The sequence below is a fragment of the Pelobates fuscus genome, chromosome 5, assembly GCF_036172605.1.
Source record: "Pelobates fuscus isolate aPelFus1 chromosome 5, aPelFus1.pri, whole genome shotgun sequence".
NCBI lineage: Eukaryota > Metazoa > Chordata > Amphibia > Anura > Pelobatidae > Pelobates > Pelobates fuscus.
In genome coordinates, this window is record NC_086321.1 from 370,708,263 (window position 1) to 370,729,949 (window position 21,687).

The 21,687-nt window shown below is 41.7% G+C and overlaps 3 protein-coding genes across 4 annotated transcripts in view; 1 reads left to right on the forward strand and 2 right to left on the reverse strand.

Annotated features, from left to right (window-relative positions):
* ADAP2 (ArfGAP with dual PH domains 2) overlaps positions 1 to 4,920 on the reverse strand; it is a 45,687-nt gene extending 40,767 nt beyond the window's left edge. For both annotated transcript variants that reach the window (XM_063453395.1, XM_063453394.1), the window contains exon 1: positions 4,216 to 4,920. In XM_063453395.1, the coding sequence (XP_063309465.1) occupies positions 4,216 to 4,294 (79 nt within the window). In that variant the 5' untranslated portion in view covers positions 4,295 to 4,920. The remainder of the gene's footprint in view (positions 1 to 4,215) is intronic.
* A 238-nt stretch (positions 4,921 to 5,158) lies between these two features.
* Positions 5,159 to 16,581, forward strand: TEFM (transcription elongation factor, mitochondrial). Its single transcript, XM_063453396.1, has 5 exons — positions 5,159 to 5,217; positions 6,262 to 6,393; positions 8,286 to 8,743; positions 12,032 to 12,181; positions 15,950 to 16,581. The coding sequence occupies exons 2-5, from the start codon at positions 6,360 to 6,362 to the stop codon at positions 16,373 to 16,375; spliced, it is 1,068 nt and encodes a 355-aa protein (XP_063309466.1). The 5' UTR covers positions 5,159 to 5,217; positions 6,262 to 6,359; the 3' UTR covers positions 16,376 to 16,581.
* A 1,694-nt stretch (positions 16,582 to 18,275) lies between these two features.
* ATAD5 (ATPase family AAA domain containing 5) overlaps positions 18,276 to 21,687 on the reverse strand; it is a 43,257-nt gene continuing 39,845 nt past the window's right edge. Inside the window, exons 20-23 of the mRNA XM_063456171.1 lie at positions 20,849 to 20,994; positions 19,744 to 20,516; positions 19,107 to 19,265; positions 18,276 to 18,498 (exon numbers count right to left, since the gene is read on the reverse strand). Of these exons, the coding sequence (XP_063312241.1) occupies positions 18,420 to 18,498; positions 19,107 to 19,265; positions 19,744 to 20,516; positions 20,849 to 20,994 (1,157 nt within the window). The 3' untranslated portion in view covers positions 18,276 to 18,419. The remainder of the gene's footprint in view (positions 18,499 to 19,106; positions 19,266 to 19,743; positions 20,517 to 20,848; positions 20,995 to 21,687) is intronic.

A 21,687-nucleotide genomic window follows, 5' to 3' on the forward strand; every position in this document is an offset into this window, starting at 1 on the left:
ATACCGGAGAAACTGACGGAAGCCAAGCACAGAGAGATGGACACAGGTTTCTTCAGGAAGGAAGAGATTCTTTATTGGATCACCGATCGGGACTCAGAGGGACTAGCGTCACCAAAATACAGCAAAGTCTGAGTACTGAATACATAGAGTACATTCCTTATATAGCACTGTAGCTCCTCCCACAATTAACTACACCCACACATACCCTTAACCTATTTAATGAATAGAGTCTAAACTCATCCATCCGGTCTAACCACGTGGCTCATCTGATACAAAGGAGAGGGACGCGTAATTCCAGTTCTTACATTCCTGCACCTGGTCAGTACAGTGATGACAGTATCTTAGCTACGTGTAATTAACTAGATACTACAAACACATATACATACATATGCCTTGTGGCAATCTTAGCCTGCTAAACTTGTATTTTACTGGAATTACATCACAATACGATGGTTATGCTTAACTAATAATAATAAAAAAAAAGATAGGAGTGCATATATTGTTTACAGTGAAGCCATTACGATATAATATGTTTCTAATATTTCTCTATATGCCAACTAATGACACTGCAGGGTAACTCACTGCGCCCTGGGGTGCATTATCAAGCATAACAAGCCTGCTGTAATAACTCCAATATACACCAGCTCAACCAGCTACTGCTATTATGCAATCCGTGCCTACATACTATGACTAAGATAGCACAGTAGAACAGAATCGATAACTAATCGTTAGTACTTCATGGTATTTTAGTTCATCTCCTATCCTCAACCTGTTTAGTTAAGCTTGGTTAACAAAAATATATAAAAATGTGCGAATCCTCATGCCACTGTCAATCTGTATTGATCTATTGAAATACGCTGTTGTGGCGACCGTTAATATACTGTAATCATCTGCACATCAAAAATAAAGAATTAAAAAAAAAAAGGGAGGGGAGAGAGTAGTAAGAAGAACATGGGGAGTAGTAAGAAGAACACAGAGGGGGGAGGAGTAAGAAGAACACGGAGGGGGGAGGTGAGGAGAAGGGGAGATTAGGAGAGAACACGGAGGGGGGAGGTGAGGAGAAGGGGAGATTAGGAGAAAACAGGGAGGGGGATGGTGAGGAGAAGGGGAGATTAGGAGAACACAGGGAGGGGGTGAGGAGAACACAGGGAGTGGGGGTGAGGAGAAGGGGAGATGAGGAGAACACAGGGAGTGGGGGTGAGGAGAAGGGGAGATGAGGAGAACACAGGGAGTGGGGGTGAGGAGAACACAGGGAGTGGGGGTGAGGAGAACACAGGGAGTGGGGGTGAGGAGAACACAGGGAAGTTTTATGCACATTATATGCAACAGCAGTATTTGCACTGTAAACCTTTTTTATTTATATAAAGTGTGGGTGAACTTCAACTGTATGGCTATGCTGTGATTCTTGTAGGCTTTGTGTGCGGGGGGGGGGGGGGGGGGGGGGGGCACCATGACCATTTTGCTTGGGGCCCCCAAATTCCTTCAAACGGCCCTGCCGATCCTATTTTTTTAAATTGAGGTGTGTGTGCTGCCGTATTCTGCTTGTGTTATTTTTACTGTAATTGCTTTGTATCGTTGTATTTGTGCGTATATGAGCTATTATATTGTATATGTTCATTAGTAGTTTATGGTATCGTGTATGATACATATGAATGTGGGCTGTGTATGAGGGTTGCTTGTGGAATTGTGTGTAGATGGATATGTCACATTGTGTGTTAGGTAGTGTATGGGGGCTGTTTGGGGTTTTGCACGTGAGAGGCTGCATGTGGGATTGTGTGCATGTATTTAGATTGTTAGTGGTGTTGCGTTTGTGGGGATTGTGTGTATGTTTGGGTGTGGGCTGTTCATATTATTTGTATGAGGTGAGGCTTATTCTGCAGGTCTGTGTATATCTAGCAGTGTGGGTGGCTTCCCTGGGTTCCAGTGGGGACCAGCCTGGGCAGGTACAGGTCAAGGACAGGAGCTGCAACAGCAGCTGCAGGCTGCTCTACTACAGTGTGGATTCCCATTCACAAGTGCTGAGATCACTACCTCTACGTGCTGCAATGCATAAATTGAGGATTGTCCATCACTACCTCTTTGTATTAGCAGATATCTGAAGTTTCACTGAGACTCCTGATAGGCCAGACCCTGTTTGGCTCTAGCAGCCTTGAGTGCCGTGGAAAGACACCTCGAGTGCCGTGCATGGCACTAGTGCCGTAGGTTGCCTACCCCTGCTCTAGACAATGTTAAATGTTTCTCTGTGCCATACACAGTTTTGTTGCTGCATGTTAATTCCTCCAACTGTACCTCCCTCTACCGTAATGTAACCTGTAAAGTGCTGAGTACACCTGTTAGCGCTATATAAATATAATATACATACACTGTATACCTACTGCACTTACTGTACCTCCCTCTACTGTAATGTAACCTGTAAAGTGCTGAGTACACCTGTTAGCGCTATATAAATAAAATCTACATATACTGTATACCTACTGCACCTCCCTCTACTGTAATGTAACCTGTAAAGTGCTGAGTACACCTGTTAGCGCTATATAAATAAAATCTACATATACTGTATACCTACTGCACCTCCCTCTACTGTAATGTAACCTGTAAAGTGCTGAGTACACCTGTTAGCGCTATATAAATAAAATCTACATATACTGTATACCTACTGCACCTCCCTCTACTGTAATGTAACCTATAAAGTGCTGAGTACACCTGTTAGCGCTGTATAAATAAAATATACATACACTGTATACCTACTGCACTTACTGTACCTCCCCCTACTGTAATGTAACCTGTAAAGTGCTCAGTACACCTGTTAGCGCTGTATAAATAAAATATACATACACTGTATACCTACTGCACTTACTGTACCTCCCTCTACCGTAATGTAACCTGTAAAGTGCTGAGTACACCTGTTAGTGCTATATAAATAAAATATACATACACTGTATACCTACTGCACTTACTGTACCTCCCTCTACTGTAATGTAACCTGTAAAGTGCTGAGTACACCTGTTAGCGCTATATAAATACAATATACATACACTGTATACCTACCGCACTTACTGTACCTCCCTCTACCGTAATGTAACCTGTAAAGTGCTGAGTACACCTGTTAGTGCTATATAAATAAAATATACATACACTGTATACCTACTGCACTTACTGTACCTCCCTCTACTGTAATGTAACCTGTAAAGTGCTGAGTACACCTGTTAGCGCTATATAAATAAAATCTACATATACTGTATACCTACTGCACCTCCCTTTACTGTAATGTAACCTATAAAGTGCTGAGTACACCTGTTAGTGCTATATAAATAAAATATACATACACTGTATACCTACTGCACTTACTGTACCTCCCCCTACTGTAATGTAACCTGTAAAGTGCTCAGTACACCTGTTAGCGCTGTATAAATAAAATATACATACACTGTATACCTACTCCACTTACTGTACCTCCCTCTACTGTAATGTAACCTGTAAAGTGCTGAGTACACCTGTTAGCGCTATATAAATACAATATACATACACTGTATACCTACCGCACTTACTGTACCTCCCTCTACCGTAATGTAACCTGTAAAGTGCTGAGTACACCTGTTAGTGCTATATAAATAAAATATACATACACTGTATACCTACTGCACTTACTGTACCTCCCTCTACTGTAATGTAACCTGTAAAGTGCTGAGTACACCTGTTAGCGCTATATAAATAAAATATAAATACACTGTATACCTACTGCACTTACTGTACTTCCCTCTACTGTAATGTAACCTGTAAAGTGCTGAGCACCTGTTAGTGCTATATAAATAAAATATACATACACGGTATACCTACTGCACTTACTGTACCTCCCTCTACCGTAATGTAACCTGTAAAGTGCTGAGTACACCTGTTAGTGCTATATAAATAAAATATACATACACTGTATACCTACTGCACTTACTGTACCTCCCTCTACTGTAATGTAACCTGTAAAGTGCTGAGTACACCTGTTAGAGCTATATAAATAAAATATACATACACTGTATACCTACTGCACTTACTGTACCTCCCTCTACCGTAATGTAACCTGTAAAGTGCTGAGTACACCTGGCATTAATCATATTCAGAATTTATAAAGCACAGACAGTCTGCATTTTTACCATATGTGTCTGTGTGTGTTTGTGAACCCTGTGTGAGTCTCTGGTAGCATTGAGCAGTTTCTCTCATTACCTGGGTTGCCACAGTCTGCACATTCCGAGTTCCCTGGCAATTTCAGTAAATCCAGAAGTTTTCTATTTACTTCCACCATTATTCAGAGCAACAGAATGCTGACACAAGGATAATAGGTTCCTATCTTATGGGCAGAGGTCAGTCAGCCATGAATACAAATCCAATAAACCTGGAAATCTGGGACAATTTTACTCTGAAGGATCTGTATCACTGCTGGCTGGGAGTGCTGCCTCAGTCCTGGCTGGGAGTGCTGCCTCAGTCCTGGCTGGGAGTGCTGCCTCAGTCGTGGCTGGAAGTGCTGCCTTAGTCCTGGCTGGGAGTGCTGCCTCAGTCCTGGCTGGGAGTGCTGCCTCAGTCCTGGCTGGGAGTGCTAGCTCAGTCCTGGCTGGGAGTGCTGGCTCAGTCCTGGCTGGGAGTGCTGGCTCAGTCCTGGCTGGGAGTGCTGGCTCAGTCCTGGCTGGGAGTGCTGGCTCAGTCCTGGCTGGGAGTGTTGCCTCAGTCCTGGCTGGGAGTGTTGCCTCAGTCCTGGCTGGGAGTGCTGGCTCAGTCCTGGCTGGGAGTGCTAGCTCAGTCCTGGCTGGGAGTGCTGGCTCAGTCCTGGCTGGGAGTGCTGGTTCAGTCTTTGCTGTGAGTTCTGGCTCAGTCCTTGCAATGAGTGTTGCCTCAGTCCTGACTGTCTGTTCTCTCCAGTGAGTGCTGTCTCAGTTCTTGCTGTGAGTGCTGAGTGCAGGGCTGTCTGATCTCTCCAGTGAGTGCTGAGGGCAGGGCTGGTTACTCTCTCCAGTAAGTGCTGTCTTTGAATTCTGATATAACTGTCCTGTATGAGTTCTTGTGAAGTTTACTGAGTACAGTGTAAGTAACATAGCAGTATTTATATGTAGTGTTACTTCACAGCCACTCCCTCCACCCTGGCAGGCAGCCAGCCTGCCCAGTGTGTGCAGTTCCCTTTTCCCAGCTGACACTGTGACAATGGGGAGATTCTGCAATGGATCAGCTATCCAGGTACCAGGGGCATGGAGTTCTCTCCTGTGTGTGTGGACCTGGAACCAAAGCTTTATCTGGAACACCTGGATAGTTCCTGACATTGTGACCCCTTCAATATAAACTACTGGCCACCAGGAAAGCAGATGGAATAACTGGGACTGTGATTTGCATAAACATTGTACAAGGAAACACATTGCAAGCCTGGTGTGTTTGTAGCCAGTAAGACAGATACAAAGTTTGATTTCAAGACAAGTGGTGTGTGACTGAATGGAACAACTTTCTCATTCCTCAGAACTCAGCAATAATCTCAGCTATGCTGAAATAAATTCAGAACATATCACACAGTTTGGGGAACACACACCGATACCATTCTATTCTGACATTCCTGTTAGTATGCCCCACACAGATAGACACCTCCAGACACAGGGAAACAGCACCATGAAAGGATGGGATCTGTGTCAGACAGAGGGCATCAAAGTAAGGTGTAGGGGGGTCCCTAAGGTGTAGGGATTTGTGGGGTGAGGTCTGAGGATAAACTACTAAATATGGGACCTAGGGGTGAGGGACAGGGATCAGATCAGATGAAGGGGTGTTTAGGGTTATATATAGACGTAGAAGGTTTATTTATACATAATATCATAATAATAATAATAATGATAATAATAATAACTAGAGGATAAATAAATATAAGGGGTAGGAAGGTAAAGGGCAATGTATAAATGTGGAAGTTAAAATAGGGGGTGCCCAGGGTGAGGTGTAATTTGAGATTTGTGATATATAGGGGTATAGGCTCGTTCTAGCCAGGGAGGTAGGTGTGAGGGATTAATGAGTGAGGTTTAGGGGTCACATTGTATAACATGGTGGGTGTTGGGGTTCTATATAATTACATTTTAGCTATGTGTGTAGCTGATAGATATACAAGGTATGATACCATAGGGGTTACTTGCTGTTAAATGGTAAAAGATTACCATTTTGTGACTAATTTATAATTATAATATTTGGGTTAGATGAGAGGGGAGGGGGGAAGAACCATCACCCTCTGCTGATTGTGCTTTGTGCTAGGATTTCCGGCGGAACCTGTTAGCCGGGCACTTTGTTGCTGAGGGGAAGCAGTTACCGACGCACGCGCAGCCCATGCATGGAGGTCACATGGTTCAGAGATGATCAGATCCCTGCAGTTTGTTCTCAGAGCAGGTAAACAGATCTCTATCACTTTATATAATGGACATTGCTAGCCGGGCATTCAATGAAGGGGTTAAATAGGTCACCCTGGTTTGACCCCAGGCTCCCCTGTGACCCCTATAATTAGGGAGTGGGTATATCTCCCTAGTCCTGTTACCATATAGCGGGGATATCTCCCTAGTCCTGTTACCATAGCGGGTATATCTCCCTAGTCCTGTTACCATATAGCGGGTATATCTCCCTAGTCCTGTTACCATATAGCGGGTATATCTCCCTAGTCCTGTTACCATATAGCGGGTATATCTCCCTAGTCCTGTTACCATAGCGGGTATATCTCCCTAGTCCTGTTACCATATAGCGGGTATATCTCCCTAGTCCTGTTACCATATAGCGGGTATATCTCCCTAGTCCTGTTACCATATAGCGGGTATATCTCCCTAGTCCTGTTACCATATAGCGGGTATATCTCCCTAGTCCTGTTACCATATAGCGGGTATATCTCCCTAGTCCTGTTACCATATAGCGGGTATATCTCCCTAGTCCTGTTGCCATATAGCGGGTATATCTCCCTAGTCCTGTTGCCATATAGCGGGTATATCTCCCTAGTCCTGTTGCCATATAGTGGGTATATCTCCCTAGTCCTGTCGCCATATAGCGGGTATATCTCCCTAGCCCTGTCACCATATAGCGGGTATATCTCCCTAGCCCTGTCACCATATAGCGGGTATATCTCCCTAGCCCTGTCACCATATAGCGGGTATATCTCCCTAGCCCTGTCACCATATAGCGGGTATATCTCCCTAGCCCTGTCACCATATAGCGGGTATATCTCCCTAGCCCTGTCACCATATAGCGGGTATATCTCCCTAGCCCTGTCACCATATAGCGGGTATATCTCCCTAGCCCTGTCACCATATAGCGGGTATATCTCCCTAGTCCTGTCACCATATAGCGGGTTAGACTGGTTTGCTCTCTCTATATTGGGCTCATGAGGTCTGCAGTGCATTGTGTTTGGCCCAGTCAGATCATGGTAAACACTAAATTTGTTACCAGCCCCTCTGTAGTGGGTGCAGGGCTCTCTGTGTGCTGTGTTGGGGCCAGTAGTTCCATAACACTATTATTATCCCATTATTCTGGATGGGGGATTTCAGCATAGCACCGTTCAGAGAGATGATCCCACAGAGTGCTGGGATTACCTGAGTAGACTTGTGCAAAAATCCTTTTTAGCTGCGTAGAGCGAATCAAATTTTACAAATAGGAATCCACAGCAAAAATCCCGGATTCGGTCGGACTTAATTTAACTGGAATTCTGAAACAGATTTGCAGTTACTGGCCTTGGTGCGGCTTTTAGTGGGTTATTTTTATACGTTATAGCTAATACGATAGCAGATCTAAGGACATATTAAGATTCAACAATGGACAAAACATCCCAAAAATTAAGATTGTTGGCGACTGACGTTTTCTATTAAGTACAGACGAAGTAGGAGTTCCAAAACTAACTGCCCAAATACTGCCCATCTTGCAATCATAGAACAAAATGGTCACAAAATTGGATATAAAGTCCAAGGTAGATTTATTGGAGAAGCATGTGAAATGTTTTGGCTCACACAGGAATGTCAGGTCAGAAATTCACAAAATCTTGTAGGGAGCCCATTTTAAGCTTTATTCTGCAAAGATTCCTTAGTGAACCAACATTTTGCACGTGAGTCTAATAAACATGTTCTGGACTTCTAGCCAATTTCTGCCAATCTATGATTGGATTCACAATGTTATTCTTGTATGTGAGTGGCTTCTCATTGCCTATTTCTGTAGATTAGTGCCCATATTATGTGATATGGGGTCACCACTTGCATCATTATGTAACAATGTTTTAATGCCATTTCTTATATTTTTTACATTTATAGGCAAAGCTGTCTTATGGCATCCCTCACCAACACAGAGATCACTTCATTGCTCCCAATGTCTGCGGAAATCCACAGTGAATATGAGCTGGAAGGGGAATGCAGCGGAGTCAGAGCCTGGAGGAGACAATGGTAAAATCAGTTTTAATGATGTTTATACAGAGGAAGATGCAGACACCATTCTCCACGTTCTCAATACTGCATCCGAGGTCGAACTTTCTGGAATTAAACTCTTACGGGGGAAGAAATCTTCAAGCATTGTACAATACAGACAGGAAAACGGACCCTTTCTGGATCTAAACAGTCTGGTGAATGTACCTTATTTCCAATCCAAAATTACAATGAAAGTTTTTGAATCCATCCTCCATTCTGAATCGAAAGACCATAGGAAGGAACGGAAAACAGAGGTTAAGGCAACATCGAAACTAATTAAACCTGGTATACCTGCGGACCGACTTGATGTAAGTGTTTAAATATAATCATTTTTTATTCTTTATTTATATCTGCACGTACAATGCAGTCATAGGTATTGTACAATTGTTTGAGCAGCGTTATTTTTCGATAAGCACAAAACAATGGCTGAAAGCTCATAAAAATGTAAATCCAAGCACAACAGTAACCGTAGTACACAATTGATATAGTGAATTACCACAATTGTCATGGCAAATACCCGTGGTATACAGTATGCATCTCCAAGGACACCCAGGAAGCGCTTAACACAATAAAGGTCAGGTGTACACCTGCTGAGGATCATAATTACTGTAAGTAGCTCAGGTCGGTCTCATTCGACCCTTTGACTGGGTAGAAATTGCTGATTGCACCTCTGAGTGTTCTGTTCCAACAGACTGGGATTTTAATTGTGGTTAGTTTGCCTTTCGGTGTGCAGGTTACTGGCACGGGCATAGACTTGCATGCTGCTAGTATTTACTGAGCCTACACAAGTATGTTCTCTAGACTTGGGCTGAATTGTTGTAAGCTTGTCTAAATTTTGCTCATACTACATTTCAAACATTACTGACCCATATTCTTATGTAAGGTAATTTAACAACCCATCCATTGTAATTTCTCATGCTGTGGCCCTTTATTTTTAAAAGTAGCCATTGCATTTCCTATGATGTATTTTATTTATTTATTTTTAATCGGTGAGATAAGGAAGTACAATTCAAATAACCTGTTTCTGAACATAAATCCCATGAATTATGTTGAGCCTTTAAATAACAGATCCCCTGATCTGGATAGCCTTATGCGATTATAAACCCAGTTACACGTAATGTTAACATGTCCCCCTCTCTCCATCTGTTACATTATATCTTAGAGCAGGCACAGGCAACCTTCGGCACGCCAGATGTTTTGAACTACACATTCTTTTTTTTATTTTTTTTTTGGTCTAGAATCTAGGATGTGTGTGGGCAACCATCGGCACTCCAGATGTTGTGGACTACATATCCCTGATGCTTTGCCAGTATAATGGTATATGTAGTCTGTAACTTCAGGAGCGCCGACGGTTGCCTAGCCCTGATCTAGGAGACAGGGTCAAAAGTTAGGATGCAATCAAGCCCCCCTCCGCCCCCTCAACTCCTAACCGTGTGCTCAGAGTTTCAGATGAGAAATATATTTAGACACGAACAGTCGCAAAGAATAACCCAACATCAACAGTTCCCTTCCTCTTATGTGTGACGTAGCAGTCTTTAGGGTGAGATGAATGAGCACACGTTACAAGTGACTTGGCTGCCTCTCAGCGCAGCATGGAAGACGGGATCAAAACTCGCGGGAAGATGGTAATGGCCTGGCGGATACAGCTCTAATTCTTTGCTTGCCTCCCATCTGAAATCCTTCATCACATCACTGTGTATGTTGCAGACTGCTGTTGACTTGCACTCCCTGAAAGTGATGTCAAGAGATACCGGAGAAGGGAATAAAAGCCCTAACAAGCGGCACTGTCACACTGAACGTACCTTTCTCCTATTGTTTTCTCTTCTCTTCCTCTCTCAGAATCTGTTCTTCTTTAAAACAGAAGATAAAGTAGGGATTACTTTGTCTTATGTATTTTTCCTACGCTTGACCTTCTTTGACCAAAGGAGGAGCTTAAGTCTCTTCCATTTCCTGCTTCAAGGAGGAGAGTGAGTGTAACGGACCGTTTTGCTCACCAGAGGTTAAAAACCGTTTAGGCGATATTCCCCTTTCCAGATACACCGACAGCTACTGTAAGCACCAATCTCCCGAACTGAAAACACATGAACCCTGGAAATATCCGAACAGGAAAACCCTACGAAAGGGTTGCACTCCTGGCAGTCAGCATACAATCCAATTCCCCCAATAACGAGACAACACTTTGTTTTGAGGGTTAAGCAGAATCTGACTGTCCTGGCACATACAGCCTCTTTTATTCCCAATCCACAAACATAGTACAGCCCACATGGTTTTACAGAACAACCAATCAATCTGTACAATACACACAGACACTCCCACACAAAATCCTCCCCTCTGCCTGTGATATGATTACTGAACACAATGGGTAATCTCATTATCACAGGCAGAGGAATACAGTTTTTACACAATATTTATAACTTCTAAAATATACATATACAATACAATACAAACATAAAACATACATTTTCATAATCAGCATGCGAGAAATAAACACATACTCAAAAATCAGGGCAATCGGTTCAGGGGTTAAAAAGTTAGATGGAAGTCCTTTATGACCGACCGCAAGCACATTTTCCTGCCTAAAACAGTCCCATAGATTTGGGCTGTGCGGTCGGTCTATTTCAGGCTGAAAAAATGACTAAGTCCCATTCGAACGAGCGTTCTAATCTTCGAACGGGACTTAGTCTCTGCGGCTGCAAAATCATTATGGGAGAAGGTAAGGCTGAGCGGTGTTCGGGGAACTGTGTAGCCAATTTCAGTTCCATGAATTTGGCTACACATACCGCTGACCGCATGTATTGAACCAAGATGGCCGCCGCCACGTGTTCGTTTTTCGAATGGCGGCCACTTCGGCACTTCGAACGCAATTTAAAGGTACAAATCCTTTCTCTGGGAGTTAAAGGGCCAGCAGCAGCACAACCAAAATCCATTATGCCCAAATCTGCTATTTCAAGGGTCAAACCTCCCAGGGACCATAATCACAGGGCAAGAGGCTGGCAAGCAGTCCTCTCCAGACACAAGTGGCGGGGCTGGTTCCGCCACAGTGAGTATTGTGGGAAAATGTTCTTTGACACAGGAAATGGAAATGACTTAAGCTCCTCCCTTTGTCAGGGAATGTCAGGCGCAGGAAAATTACATAAGACAAAGTACGGTAGTCCTTTTCTTTGTCTTATGGTTTAAAGACAACAAGATCAGAAATAAAGAAAAGATTCTGAGAGAGGAAGAAAAGAGGAAACGATAGGAGAAAGGTAAGTCTGGCGTCACAGTGCCGCTTTAATCTACGGGTCTGTTGCAGAATATCAAGTTAATAACATGCTACAATTTAATTCTTCTGTTGTTCCCATATGGGATACTGCTGTGACGTGGGATTGTGTATTATAAAATCACAATGCCAGTGCGTTGCCTCTGGATCTATGGAAATTTAATGCTTTTGCGATGTACACCATAGTTTATTTTGTGTCCTTTCTGGACAGATCACAATGGGAAACATCTCCAAAGATTGATGGGATTTGTTTTGTGGTTTCTAAGAAAGGTTCTACTCTTGGCGCTTCCAATTTTTTCTGCCAATAAAATACATATTTCTGCTTTATTTTGTCTAGGCCGCAGAGAGCATAGTTTCCATTGTTTTTGGAACTCAAAAAATAGCCTGGGCTCATGTGGACCGTAAGATGACCGTCTTGGCCTGGGATCAAGAGGACTGGCATCGATTTATGAAGGGGATCTACCACAGCCACATCTACTGGGAGGATGTAAGTTGTTCTGTTTACAGAGAAGTCATTACAGATTATTCAAATGGGGACTTTGATTCAGTGTTAACGCTGCCATAGTGTAGTGTTCTATCTCTAATGTAGTTATTGTATATTCTTTTAAAATCAAATTTCCAGTGAATGGACACAATACCAAATGTATGACTAGGTGAACACACAGGGTTAATCACTAAAGTGATTATTGCCAAGAAATTCCAAGTGAATATTAACCCCTTAAGGACACATGACATGTGTGACATGTCATGATTCCCTTTTATTCCAGAAGTTTGGTCCTTAAGGGGTTAAAGGCAAAAAGAGCCAAACTGACAACTGAACGTATTTGGAGAACTTTTCTAATTGAATTATTTCAGCCTAAATTTTGAAATTTGTTTTGCATTCCTTGCAATTATCACTTTAGTTTTACCCTTAATAGAAAACGTTTATGTGGTATTACCCTTTAGCTATACCACATAAATGTTCTGTATTCACATATTAAAACATATTTGTAATTAAACTAGCAGTATATTTCTCCCATGGTTAAAATTCACCAACATCAGAGGCTTTAACCCATTAAGGACCAAACTTCTGGAATAAAAGTTAATCATGACATGTCATGTGTCCTTAAGGGGTTAAAAGAACACAAACCTGTATTCCTAACATTATAATGCTCTGTCCCACCTCGCTTTTCATGCTAAAAAAATTAAAGGATTCACCTTCTTCCAGCACCATGGCTGCCTCTGATTACTGATTACTGCTCTGCCTCCCATGAGGAGCAATATGGGCATTGTGGCGAGCACAGCATGTGCATCCAATCATTCCCATAGGAAAGCATTGAACCGGTGCTTTCCTACGGGGGCTTCCAAGTCACATGACCTGGTTTTACTCGGTCAGTAACATGTAAGGGACTCTAATGGCTGTCAGCATGACTTTCACTAGAAGAGGATTTAACCACGCAACGTTGGAAGCTGCAGTGTTTTATGTTAAAGGGACCGAACCACTGCACCCAGACCAGTTCATTGATACAAAGCTGCCCAGTTGATCTTAGTGGTCCTTTTACTCTTTGTGGCCATGTAATGTCACTACATGACAGGTGATTTTTAAATAGCATACAAATATGGCTCAGCAACCACAGAACATTTTAAGCAATTAAATGCAATCAAACAATCTTTTGGTATTGGCCCTGCTAATGCCTGACTAATAGCCTTGGACTTAAATTTTAAAGCAGCACTATCAACACCTATGGGCTGTGCATAAAATGCAAAGACCCACAATGATGACATAGCTGCAGTGGGTCCGGTGGCCGGAAAAGGTGAGCTTAACTTATCTGAACCTGTCCCTTGCGTGTGTCACCGCAGGCGCAAAAGTACAGCATGGAGGATCTTGCAAGACCCTCCAAATTCCCTGCAACTGTTCCTGGTGACGGTGGTGGCTCCGACCAGTGTGTAGAGGTGTAGGAAATGGTGTAGGTGGGGGTGTGAAGGAGTGCCACGGATCCAAACCCCTTCTCAGGGCTCAAGGGGCTCGGCCGCTTCCCCTCGTCCCCGTTCCAGGTAGGCCGCAGCAAGGGTCCCAGGTTCTCCGTTGAATTATCGCTCCGGAGCTGTGTCTGGTAGTTGCCCTGGGTCCCCCTGACCTTAATCATTCATGTGGGTTCTGTTGTTGGCAGTGTTCACCGGGTTACCACGCTTAAATTTGCGATAAGGTCTGGAGCCCCGGCATTACACGTCCGGCTCGCTTGAAGGTCAGACTCCGCCCCCTTTTTTATTTGTTTTAAAGTGTAGACCTGTCAAACTTTTGTATGTCTCCATAAATGCAACCACTTCATGCAAACTATATTTTTTTATGTACTGCTACTTTAAGACAACTGCATAGACAAACTTTGCGTTTTAATAATACAATTACAACTGCTTGATATACTTGTATCACATGATTTTACTTGACATTTGGATTTATTACCCCCTTTTTATTTCAAAAAATTTCGTCCCCCCTCCCTGCTTGATACATGGCAGGGAGGGGGGCTCTCACTCCCTGGTGGTCCAGTGGATGGGCTGTGTAGGAGGGGGGCTGGCAGAGCTGTTACTTACCTCTCCTGCAGCTCCTGTCAGCTCCCTCCTCCTCCGCGCCGGTCCGTGCAGCTCCCAGTGCAAGTCCCAGTGTAAGTCTCGCGGCCGCACTATGACCCCGTGGCTCTCGCGAGACTTACACTGGGAGCCGACCGAGGTGCTGAATGGACCGCCGCGGAGGAGAAGCGAGCTGACAGGAGCTGCAGGAGAGGTAAGTACACGCCCTGCAGCCCCCAGTCTGTATTTATGGCAATGTAAATTGCAATAATACAGACAATTGACTCGAGTATAAGCCGAGTTGGGGTTTTTCAGCACAAAAAAAGTTCATGTTTTGAAAACTAAGAGCTCCCACATTTCAGTTTTTACACAATGACATTTGTCAGATTTGTTTGCTGGGCCTATGTTGCCTTTGAGACCGTATGGCAGTCCAGAAATGAAAAGTAACCCCATCATGGCATACCATTTACAAGCAAAAACACCCTGGGTCTGTACAGTTTTATTTATTTTTATTAAATAGCCATTAGTCACAAACCCTGCCCACAGTTTGTGGTTCATATTTGTTTTTTGCATTTTAAAACCAAAAAAATACTGGCTTACCACTGGTGGTATCTCGGGAGAATTGGCAGCTGAGCCTGCTGGACACCCACATCTAAAGGTAACTGTCAAAGCTCAACTTCTTACTTATTAACCCCTTAAGGACCAAACGTCTGGAATAAAAGGGAATCATGACATGTAGGTAAAACATGTGTCCTTAAGGGGTTAACAATAACCTATTTGGTTTTGTAACTTTTTGTTCTGTTTATGTTGAGAGAACCACAACATAGTGAATATAACTGACCGAATAACCGCTTAAAAGCATAAATGATAATGTCACTCGTGTTATATTCTTGTACCATGCATTCACAATAAAAAGTTTTGGGCAGTTTTACCTCATTGGTAAAACTGCCTTTTACCAATGAGGTCATCTTGTTTTACTGCTCTAAAATACTCATTGGTGTTCGGCAATGTCTCACGAATACAACAGTGCCCCCACCTCGCCTGCACAAGTTAAAGGATCACTAAAGTTATAGTGGGCACCCTCCGCGTCCCCCTCCTGTGGTGCTGAAGGGGTAAAAAAAAAAAAACCTTTAGCAGCTTACCTTAATCCAGCGCAGGTGACCTCTCCTCCCCTGTCGTCAGCGGAAACAAATGCGCATTCAAAGTGTCCATAGTAAAGCATCTCTCAATGCTTTCCTATGGACGTTCTGTGCGATGGAGGCGAAATGTACCTCTAGTGGCTGTCTGAAAGACAGCCACTAGAGGCTGGATTAACCCCAAGTGTAAACAGTTTCTCTGAAACTGCTATGTTTGCATCTGAAGGGTTAAAACCTGAGGGACCTGGCACCCAGACCACGTCATTGAGCTGAAGTGGTCTGGGTGACTATAGTGTCCCTTTAACCCCTTAAGGACCAAACTTCTGGAATAAAAGGGAATCATGACATGTCACACATGCCATGTGTCCTTAAGGGTTTAAAGGGTCTGCATAGGATGCCTTAACAGCACAAAGGCGTTAAAGGAACTCTAAGAAACTATGGCTGCAAAAATTAGGCAATTTAACTCCTACATGACAGAATTGAGCAGTGAGACTGCAGGGGCATGATATATACACCAACACGTTTGAGCTATCCTTTAGCCGGATGCATTGTAATTGTGTTTTCTTTTCTTGCAGATTTCACCAATTGTCTCCAGGATCCCAAAAGCAGATTTTTATGTTTTGGAAAAACCTGGCATTCCCATTCAGAACAGCAATCTATTTCCAGTGACTTTACACTTGCATATGGTAGAAGCCATGCTGTACAGCTTGCTGAACACACGGTATGCGGCAGATGATAATCACTGTGTGGTTAGTATGGGACGTTCAATTGTAGGTAAACATTTTGCCCTCATGGTTGGTGAGTCCCGGACAAGTGGAGTCGATATCGTAAAGCAGTTACTTTTGGAACCGGGTGTTCCGGGAAAATCCTGGGTGAAATTTTTACCAGAAATTATCCTCCGCTACAGAAGTCAGTTTCAAATGAGAAGACAGAAGAGGAACGAGGAGCTGTGTGATGCATTATTACAGGCCATCACCTTCTATGACCTAATTGTGACTTAACTTTTTTCTTTTTTACACAAATCCTACCTCTGTGGCTTCTAATAAAGGAAAAGATGGTATAACCAAGGTGATAAATTCACACTCCAGAATGGTATCTCCCTTTTCTGCTTGAACTACTTTACTTTTCAAATGAAAGGGTATGGAACTGAACATTTACAGCCATGACAATTTTAACAGCACATCTGTACAATGTCTACATTCTCAGTTCCCATAACAATGAAATCAAATCACATTTAGTGATCTGCTGTGAAAGTCTTTAGCACCTCATCCTGTTTCAGTGCCGCACACAATCACATCTGGACACTGGCAAGACTATTCACTAGACTCCAAATTATTAAAATGTGAATAGAAAAATGAAGTGGGGAGAAGATATCTAACTGCTCAAGTTACAGCTAGGCTATTTTATCCTCAAACTTTCCCATTCAAACTTAACACTGTTGAGATGTGGAAGTGGTAATAGTGGGGTCCAATTTGCAAATCTAGGAATTGTAGAATGAAGCCACTGGAAGAGAAATACGGATTTGAGTCCAGTTCAAAACGTGCAGTTTCCCCTTTGCTAAGTTTCCCATTAATCCTGGTTTAATGACTAGATCCCCGTCTGTCACCAAGGCCTCAGACAAGCAGCCATATACACCTGGCATCAATGGAGTAATCACCTCCTTCCAGCACATTGACCGTGTAGAGGAATATGAAATCACAGCAATAGTTAGTGTACAAAATAAAAATTATAATGGTGTCACTAGCAGCAAAGAGCTCATGACTATTTAAAACCTCCTTTAATATTACAGAAGGGATAATTAACACAATTACATAAAAATCCAGCTTCCATACAAGAGACAAGTTAAAGATTAAACCATTTTCATACAAAAAAAGTTTACAAATCTGTACAAAAAGAATATTGTTTTACAAATCTATACAGTGGCTAGTGCATTCCACACAATATATTATAATCACAAAACACTTAAAAATGTAACGCAAATGAGAGTAGAAATCAGGTGTATGAAAGGGGCCATGCTGTTCCCAGTGTCAAAATAATTGCGGAGAAATGTCCTGTAACCAGGATGCTCCACATGGGACATTGAAACTTTTTATGACCCAGGAAACAGTTTCTGGGACAGATCTCCGAGGCAGTGAGAAGACTTCAAGTCAATATCAAACATTAAAATAAAATTGCACCCATTGTAGTTTGCCTCAGTAAGTGTATGTTTTACAAGGAGCACCTATTACATTCAGAGGAGGTCTCCGACTAGACTCTTCATTGTCCATTTTATTAGTGGAATTAAAGCAGCTGTCACCCGTAGGAGTCTGATATTTTAAGGAGCCCCAATGGTGACAACAAGCATCTTCAAAACCTAGTGCTTCACCAGCCAAGAGCCACATTAATGTACTACAATTAAAACAACGAGTAGCTCAAACATTTGATTTTTATGAAATATTCAGAGGTGACAGATTATGATATATTCCTCTTGGCTACGGATGAGATTTATTGTAAAATGCCCTGATCCTTGCTAATTATGCCTTTTTTATTCTTACCATTAAGTGGTTGAAATTTAAAGGGAAAGGACAGAATCAAATTAAAAGGTAGACACTGCGTGGGACTGGCCACATTTCTAAAGGTCAGCACTTCACTAAATGTGCCGGCAGCATTGAGAGAGTTTTTAGGATGAGTGTTATCAAAATAGAGGAATTATACATCTACATGGACTGTCCTATTTCAAAGGTTTATTTTTGTAATTTTACTGACAATATACTACTTCAAGACATCATCAACACAAATGTGGTATATCATTCAGAGCCTGGAGAACTGTACAAATCTCAAGTCAGACTTAAATAGAAGCATGTCATAGATAGAATTTCTATCTGAAACACACACAAATATCCGTGTAAAACATTCAATCCCTTGCTAGAACTGGTCATGGTTTGAAATCTTTTGCACATCTGTGTCTTAAGAAAAACATTATGCCAGAAAAGAATGTCTGTAGTTGTTGAAGTCTGTGTCCAATTATAAATTCACGCAGGGAACAGTCTGGCATGTGTATCCACTTCATGGAAAGTCAGCAGCTAAACTACTCATTGTGTGTTTTGGTAACTCGAGGTGAATTCCTTCGAAATAATGAAGAAACCTGTGAAGAGATAATGGAAAAACTAGATAAAACAAATTGCACCACCAGGCACAGGTTAAATTATCATCTGCACAGTTCTTGTCCGTGAAGCCTGGAATAAAGATTAAGTCTCCGACCACAGCGCGGTGTGCTGCAAGATTTGGAATTCTCTAAACTTGTGCAAAAATTTGTTTCAACAGGTTTACCTGAATCAAATTCCTTTTAATCCACGTCTGAACAAATCTGTTTGGCAATAAGAATATCCCAGGACGAATAGAGTATCAGGTGTGGATCAAAAGGAACAAAAATCTTTGCTCCCCTCCCTTAAACTGACACACTGTTTTATTACTAAATAAAGAGATTTATAAAAAAAAAAAAAAAATGTAAAGCCATCTACTAAATGGGAGGGAAAGTACAAGGTTATAGTTATGTTGGTACTTGTTAATGATCACTGTCTGTATGCAGTTGCCTAGCTATACAGAAAACAGAACGACTATCACTAATGCAGCAATCCAAGTTTCAGTGTTTTTGAACCCTGAATAAATTACCAGTTCTAATGAGATTAAAATATCAACATGAATGTAGTCAGACTCAGAATTATTTCCTGAAAGGACATATGGGTGTTGTACCTTCGTTTTGTCTTCTCTTGTTCCTTCAATCTTTGGAATCGGCATATATTACGAAGGGCAGGCAAATATTCAGTTACATTTGCTTGTCTGTTACCCAGCGTTAGGAAGGATTTACTGGATAGTATACTTCTCACCACAGAGAGGCGCCTTTCAGCAACACTAAACGCACACAGAGGGGAAAAAATTAAATTGTTTAAATGTGCTTTTTCTGCTGATCATATATTTAAAGATCTATGGTCATTTCACCAAATTAATTGTACAACATGTAGGTACTTTGTAAACCAAACATAAAACTGCATTAAACAGTAATGTTTTTCCATACATATTAAGCTTGTCAAAAGTTAATTAAATACTGTGGAAGTACTTTTAAATGACATTAACAGTGATAGCCATCTCACCATCTGATCGAAGCTGCCATGTAAGCAACTTTGCTAAACCCACTTTTAATCTAATATTTTCAATGCTGTCCTATAAATCGCGAATATTTATAAAGTAGCCTACTAGCTCCGTATAAGAAATTTAAAATCATGTAAAATTACCAGCACAATAAAAATTATATTCATTTTTTTTAAAATTTCAAGTAACTTTAGAACACATGGTGAAGTTGTCTAAAAAGAGGCAAGTAGTGGTGACTTACTCTGAATAAATTGAGGGCTGACCGAAAGATACAGTCTCACGCTCTTTGGATACCTGTACTGTTAAATCTTTGCTTAGGTCTTCTCCAGATTCTTTGCAAATATCAATGACTCTTGAAATGCCAGAGTAACATTTGTGGAAAGAAAGCGCTTCCAAGGTGGCTTTAAGCTCCACAGAGCTGTGACCGCTCCACCAGTCACTGCTTTCTGTCCGCAACTCATCACAAAGCCCATTTTTAATTCTGCTTTCCGTCCAGTGCGAATGGCGAAACTCTGCTCGCTCTGTCGCATGATAAGTAAAACAATCTAAAAATGACATGTTATCCACAAATTCTGCGACAGACCCCAGACACTGATGCACCAAGCCTGACTGTTTCTTTTCAGTCTCTGTGAGCTTCCTTTGTTCAATAGTCACTGGAGCTCCACAGGTGGGCAGGTCATTTTCCTTAGGCGGTAAATTATCTGATGGCAAATTGAGTACTTCGTCTATAGACTCCGAGTCAAACAAATCACTATCGTTCAGAAGGAATAGCTGTTTCTTGCGCTTCATCCTCACAGATACTTTTATTGGACTCTCATCCACAGTTTCAGCCTTTAAGTCCAAAGATTCCGGGCCTGAAATGTTTGTGAAAGGTTGTTTTTTTGACTCCACGACATGAAGCGGTAATGGAAGAAGAAACTCCAGGTTGCTTGCTATAAAGTGTATTCTCTTAGTTTGAAACTCTGTGAGTAGCTGTATGATCCTGCTCTGTTCTTTGATGTGAGAAATGTTATTCTGGAAAGAGGGGAGCTAGATTTAAACAGCAGAACTCAAACAGGAGGCAAACAAATCGGGAATAAAACTTGCCACTCCCCTCCCCCGTAAGCTCTCAACACCTTAGAAATGCCAGGCTTACTAATATATGAGCTCACAAACACACCATCCCCTTACATCCAATATGCACCTTTAAATTAAAGAATGCATCTTGTGCAAACATATAGCACCAGTGCAGAGTAATAAGCCTCAACCGCCAACATAATGCAACTTTATGATTCATGGAATAACATTCATAAGACATCTGTTTTGAGCCCAATAGCCCTTTATGAGTTACAGCTTTTAGGACTCACCTTTACAAAACATATCAAACCTTCAGCAGGAGAAATAATGTTATTAAGACCTATTGCATTCTCTGCACAGCCAGAATTACATTTTGGGATATCATCAGGATTAACATCTTTTCCATCCTTCCCAGAAGCATTCCCATCTTGTTTACCTGCCAAAAATAAATAAATTTTAAAAATTGTTAAAAGTCTCAGTTCACATTTACCTACTTAAAGAGGTGTTGACAAAAAGTTTTACTTCCTCAGATAAGTAAAGGCTTGTTGTGCCATACTCAGCATTTGGACAAACCGTTTGGAACAAGCAGAGTGTCCCCCAGTTGTTGACTGGCTAATGAAGTTACACTTACGAATTAGTAATCTCAATTTTGCCAATAACTGAACTGTGGTAGGTTGAGATTGTCCAAATATGGACATTGCTAATCCAGAAGTGTAACTTCCACATTAGTATAACTGAGAGCAAGAGGCTTATTTTGTGTCAAACTGTTGAAAACAATTGGCACAGAACTGGGGGACTGTACCCATAGATTGCTATCACCATAGCTATGCCAACAGGCTGAAGTTTGCTTTTAATGTAGAAGTCAGCTAAAAAAGTTAGGAGACAATTTTTTTTCTTTTTAATCTTCCAAAGCTATACATTTTTTTTTTTTTGCAAAAAAGTGGTATACAATGTGTAACCTATGTCTTAGTAGCAAAAAAATAATAATTACAGAATAATGCAATCACACCACTTGAAAAGGTGTTAATAATAATAATAAATATGTTACCTGGAGCAAGTATAAGTTAATATCCAGATGTAGATACTCTGCATTATGGTAACAGTAGTCAAAAAAAAAAAAAGGGGGGGG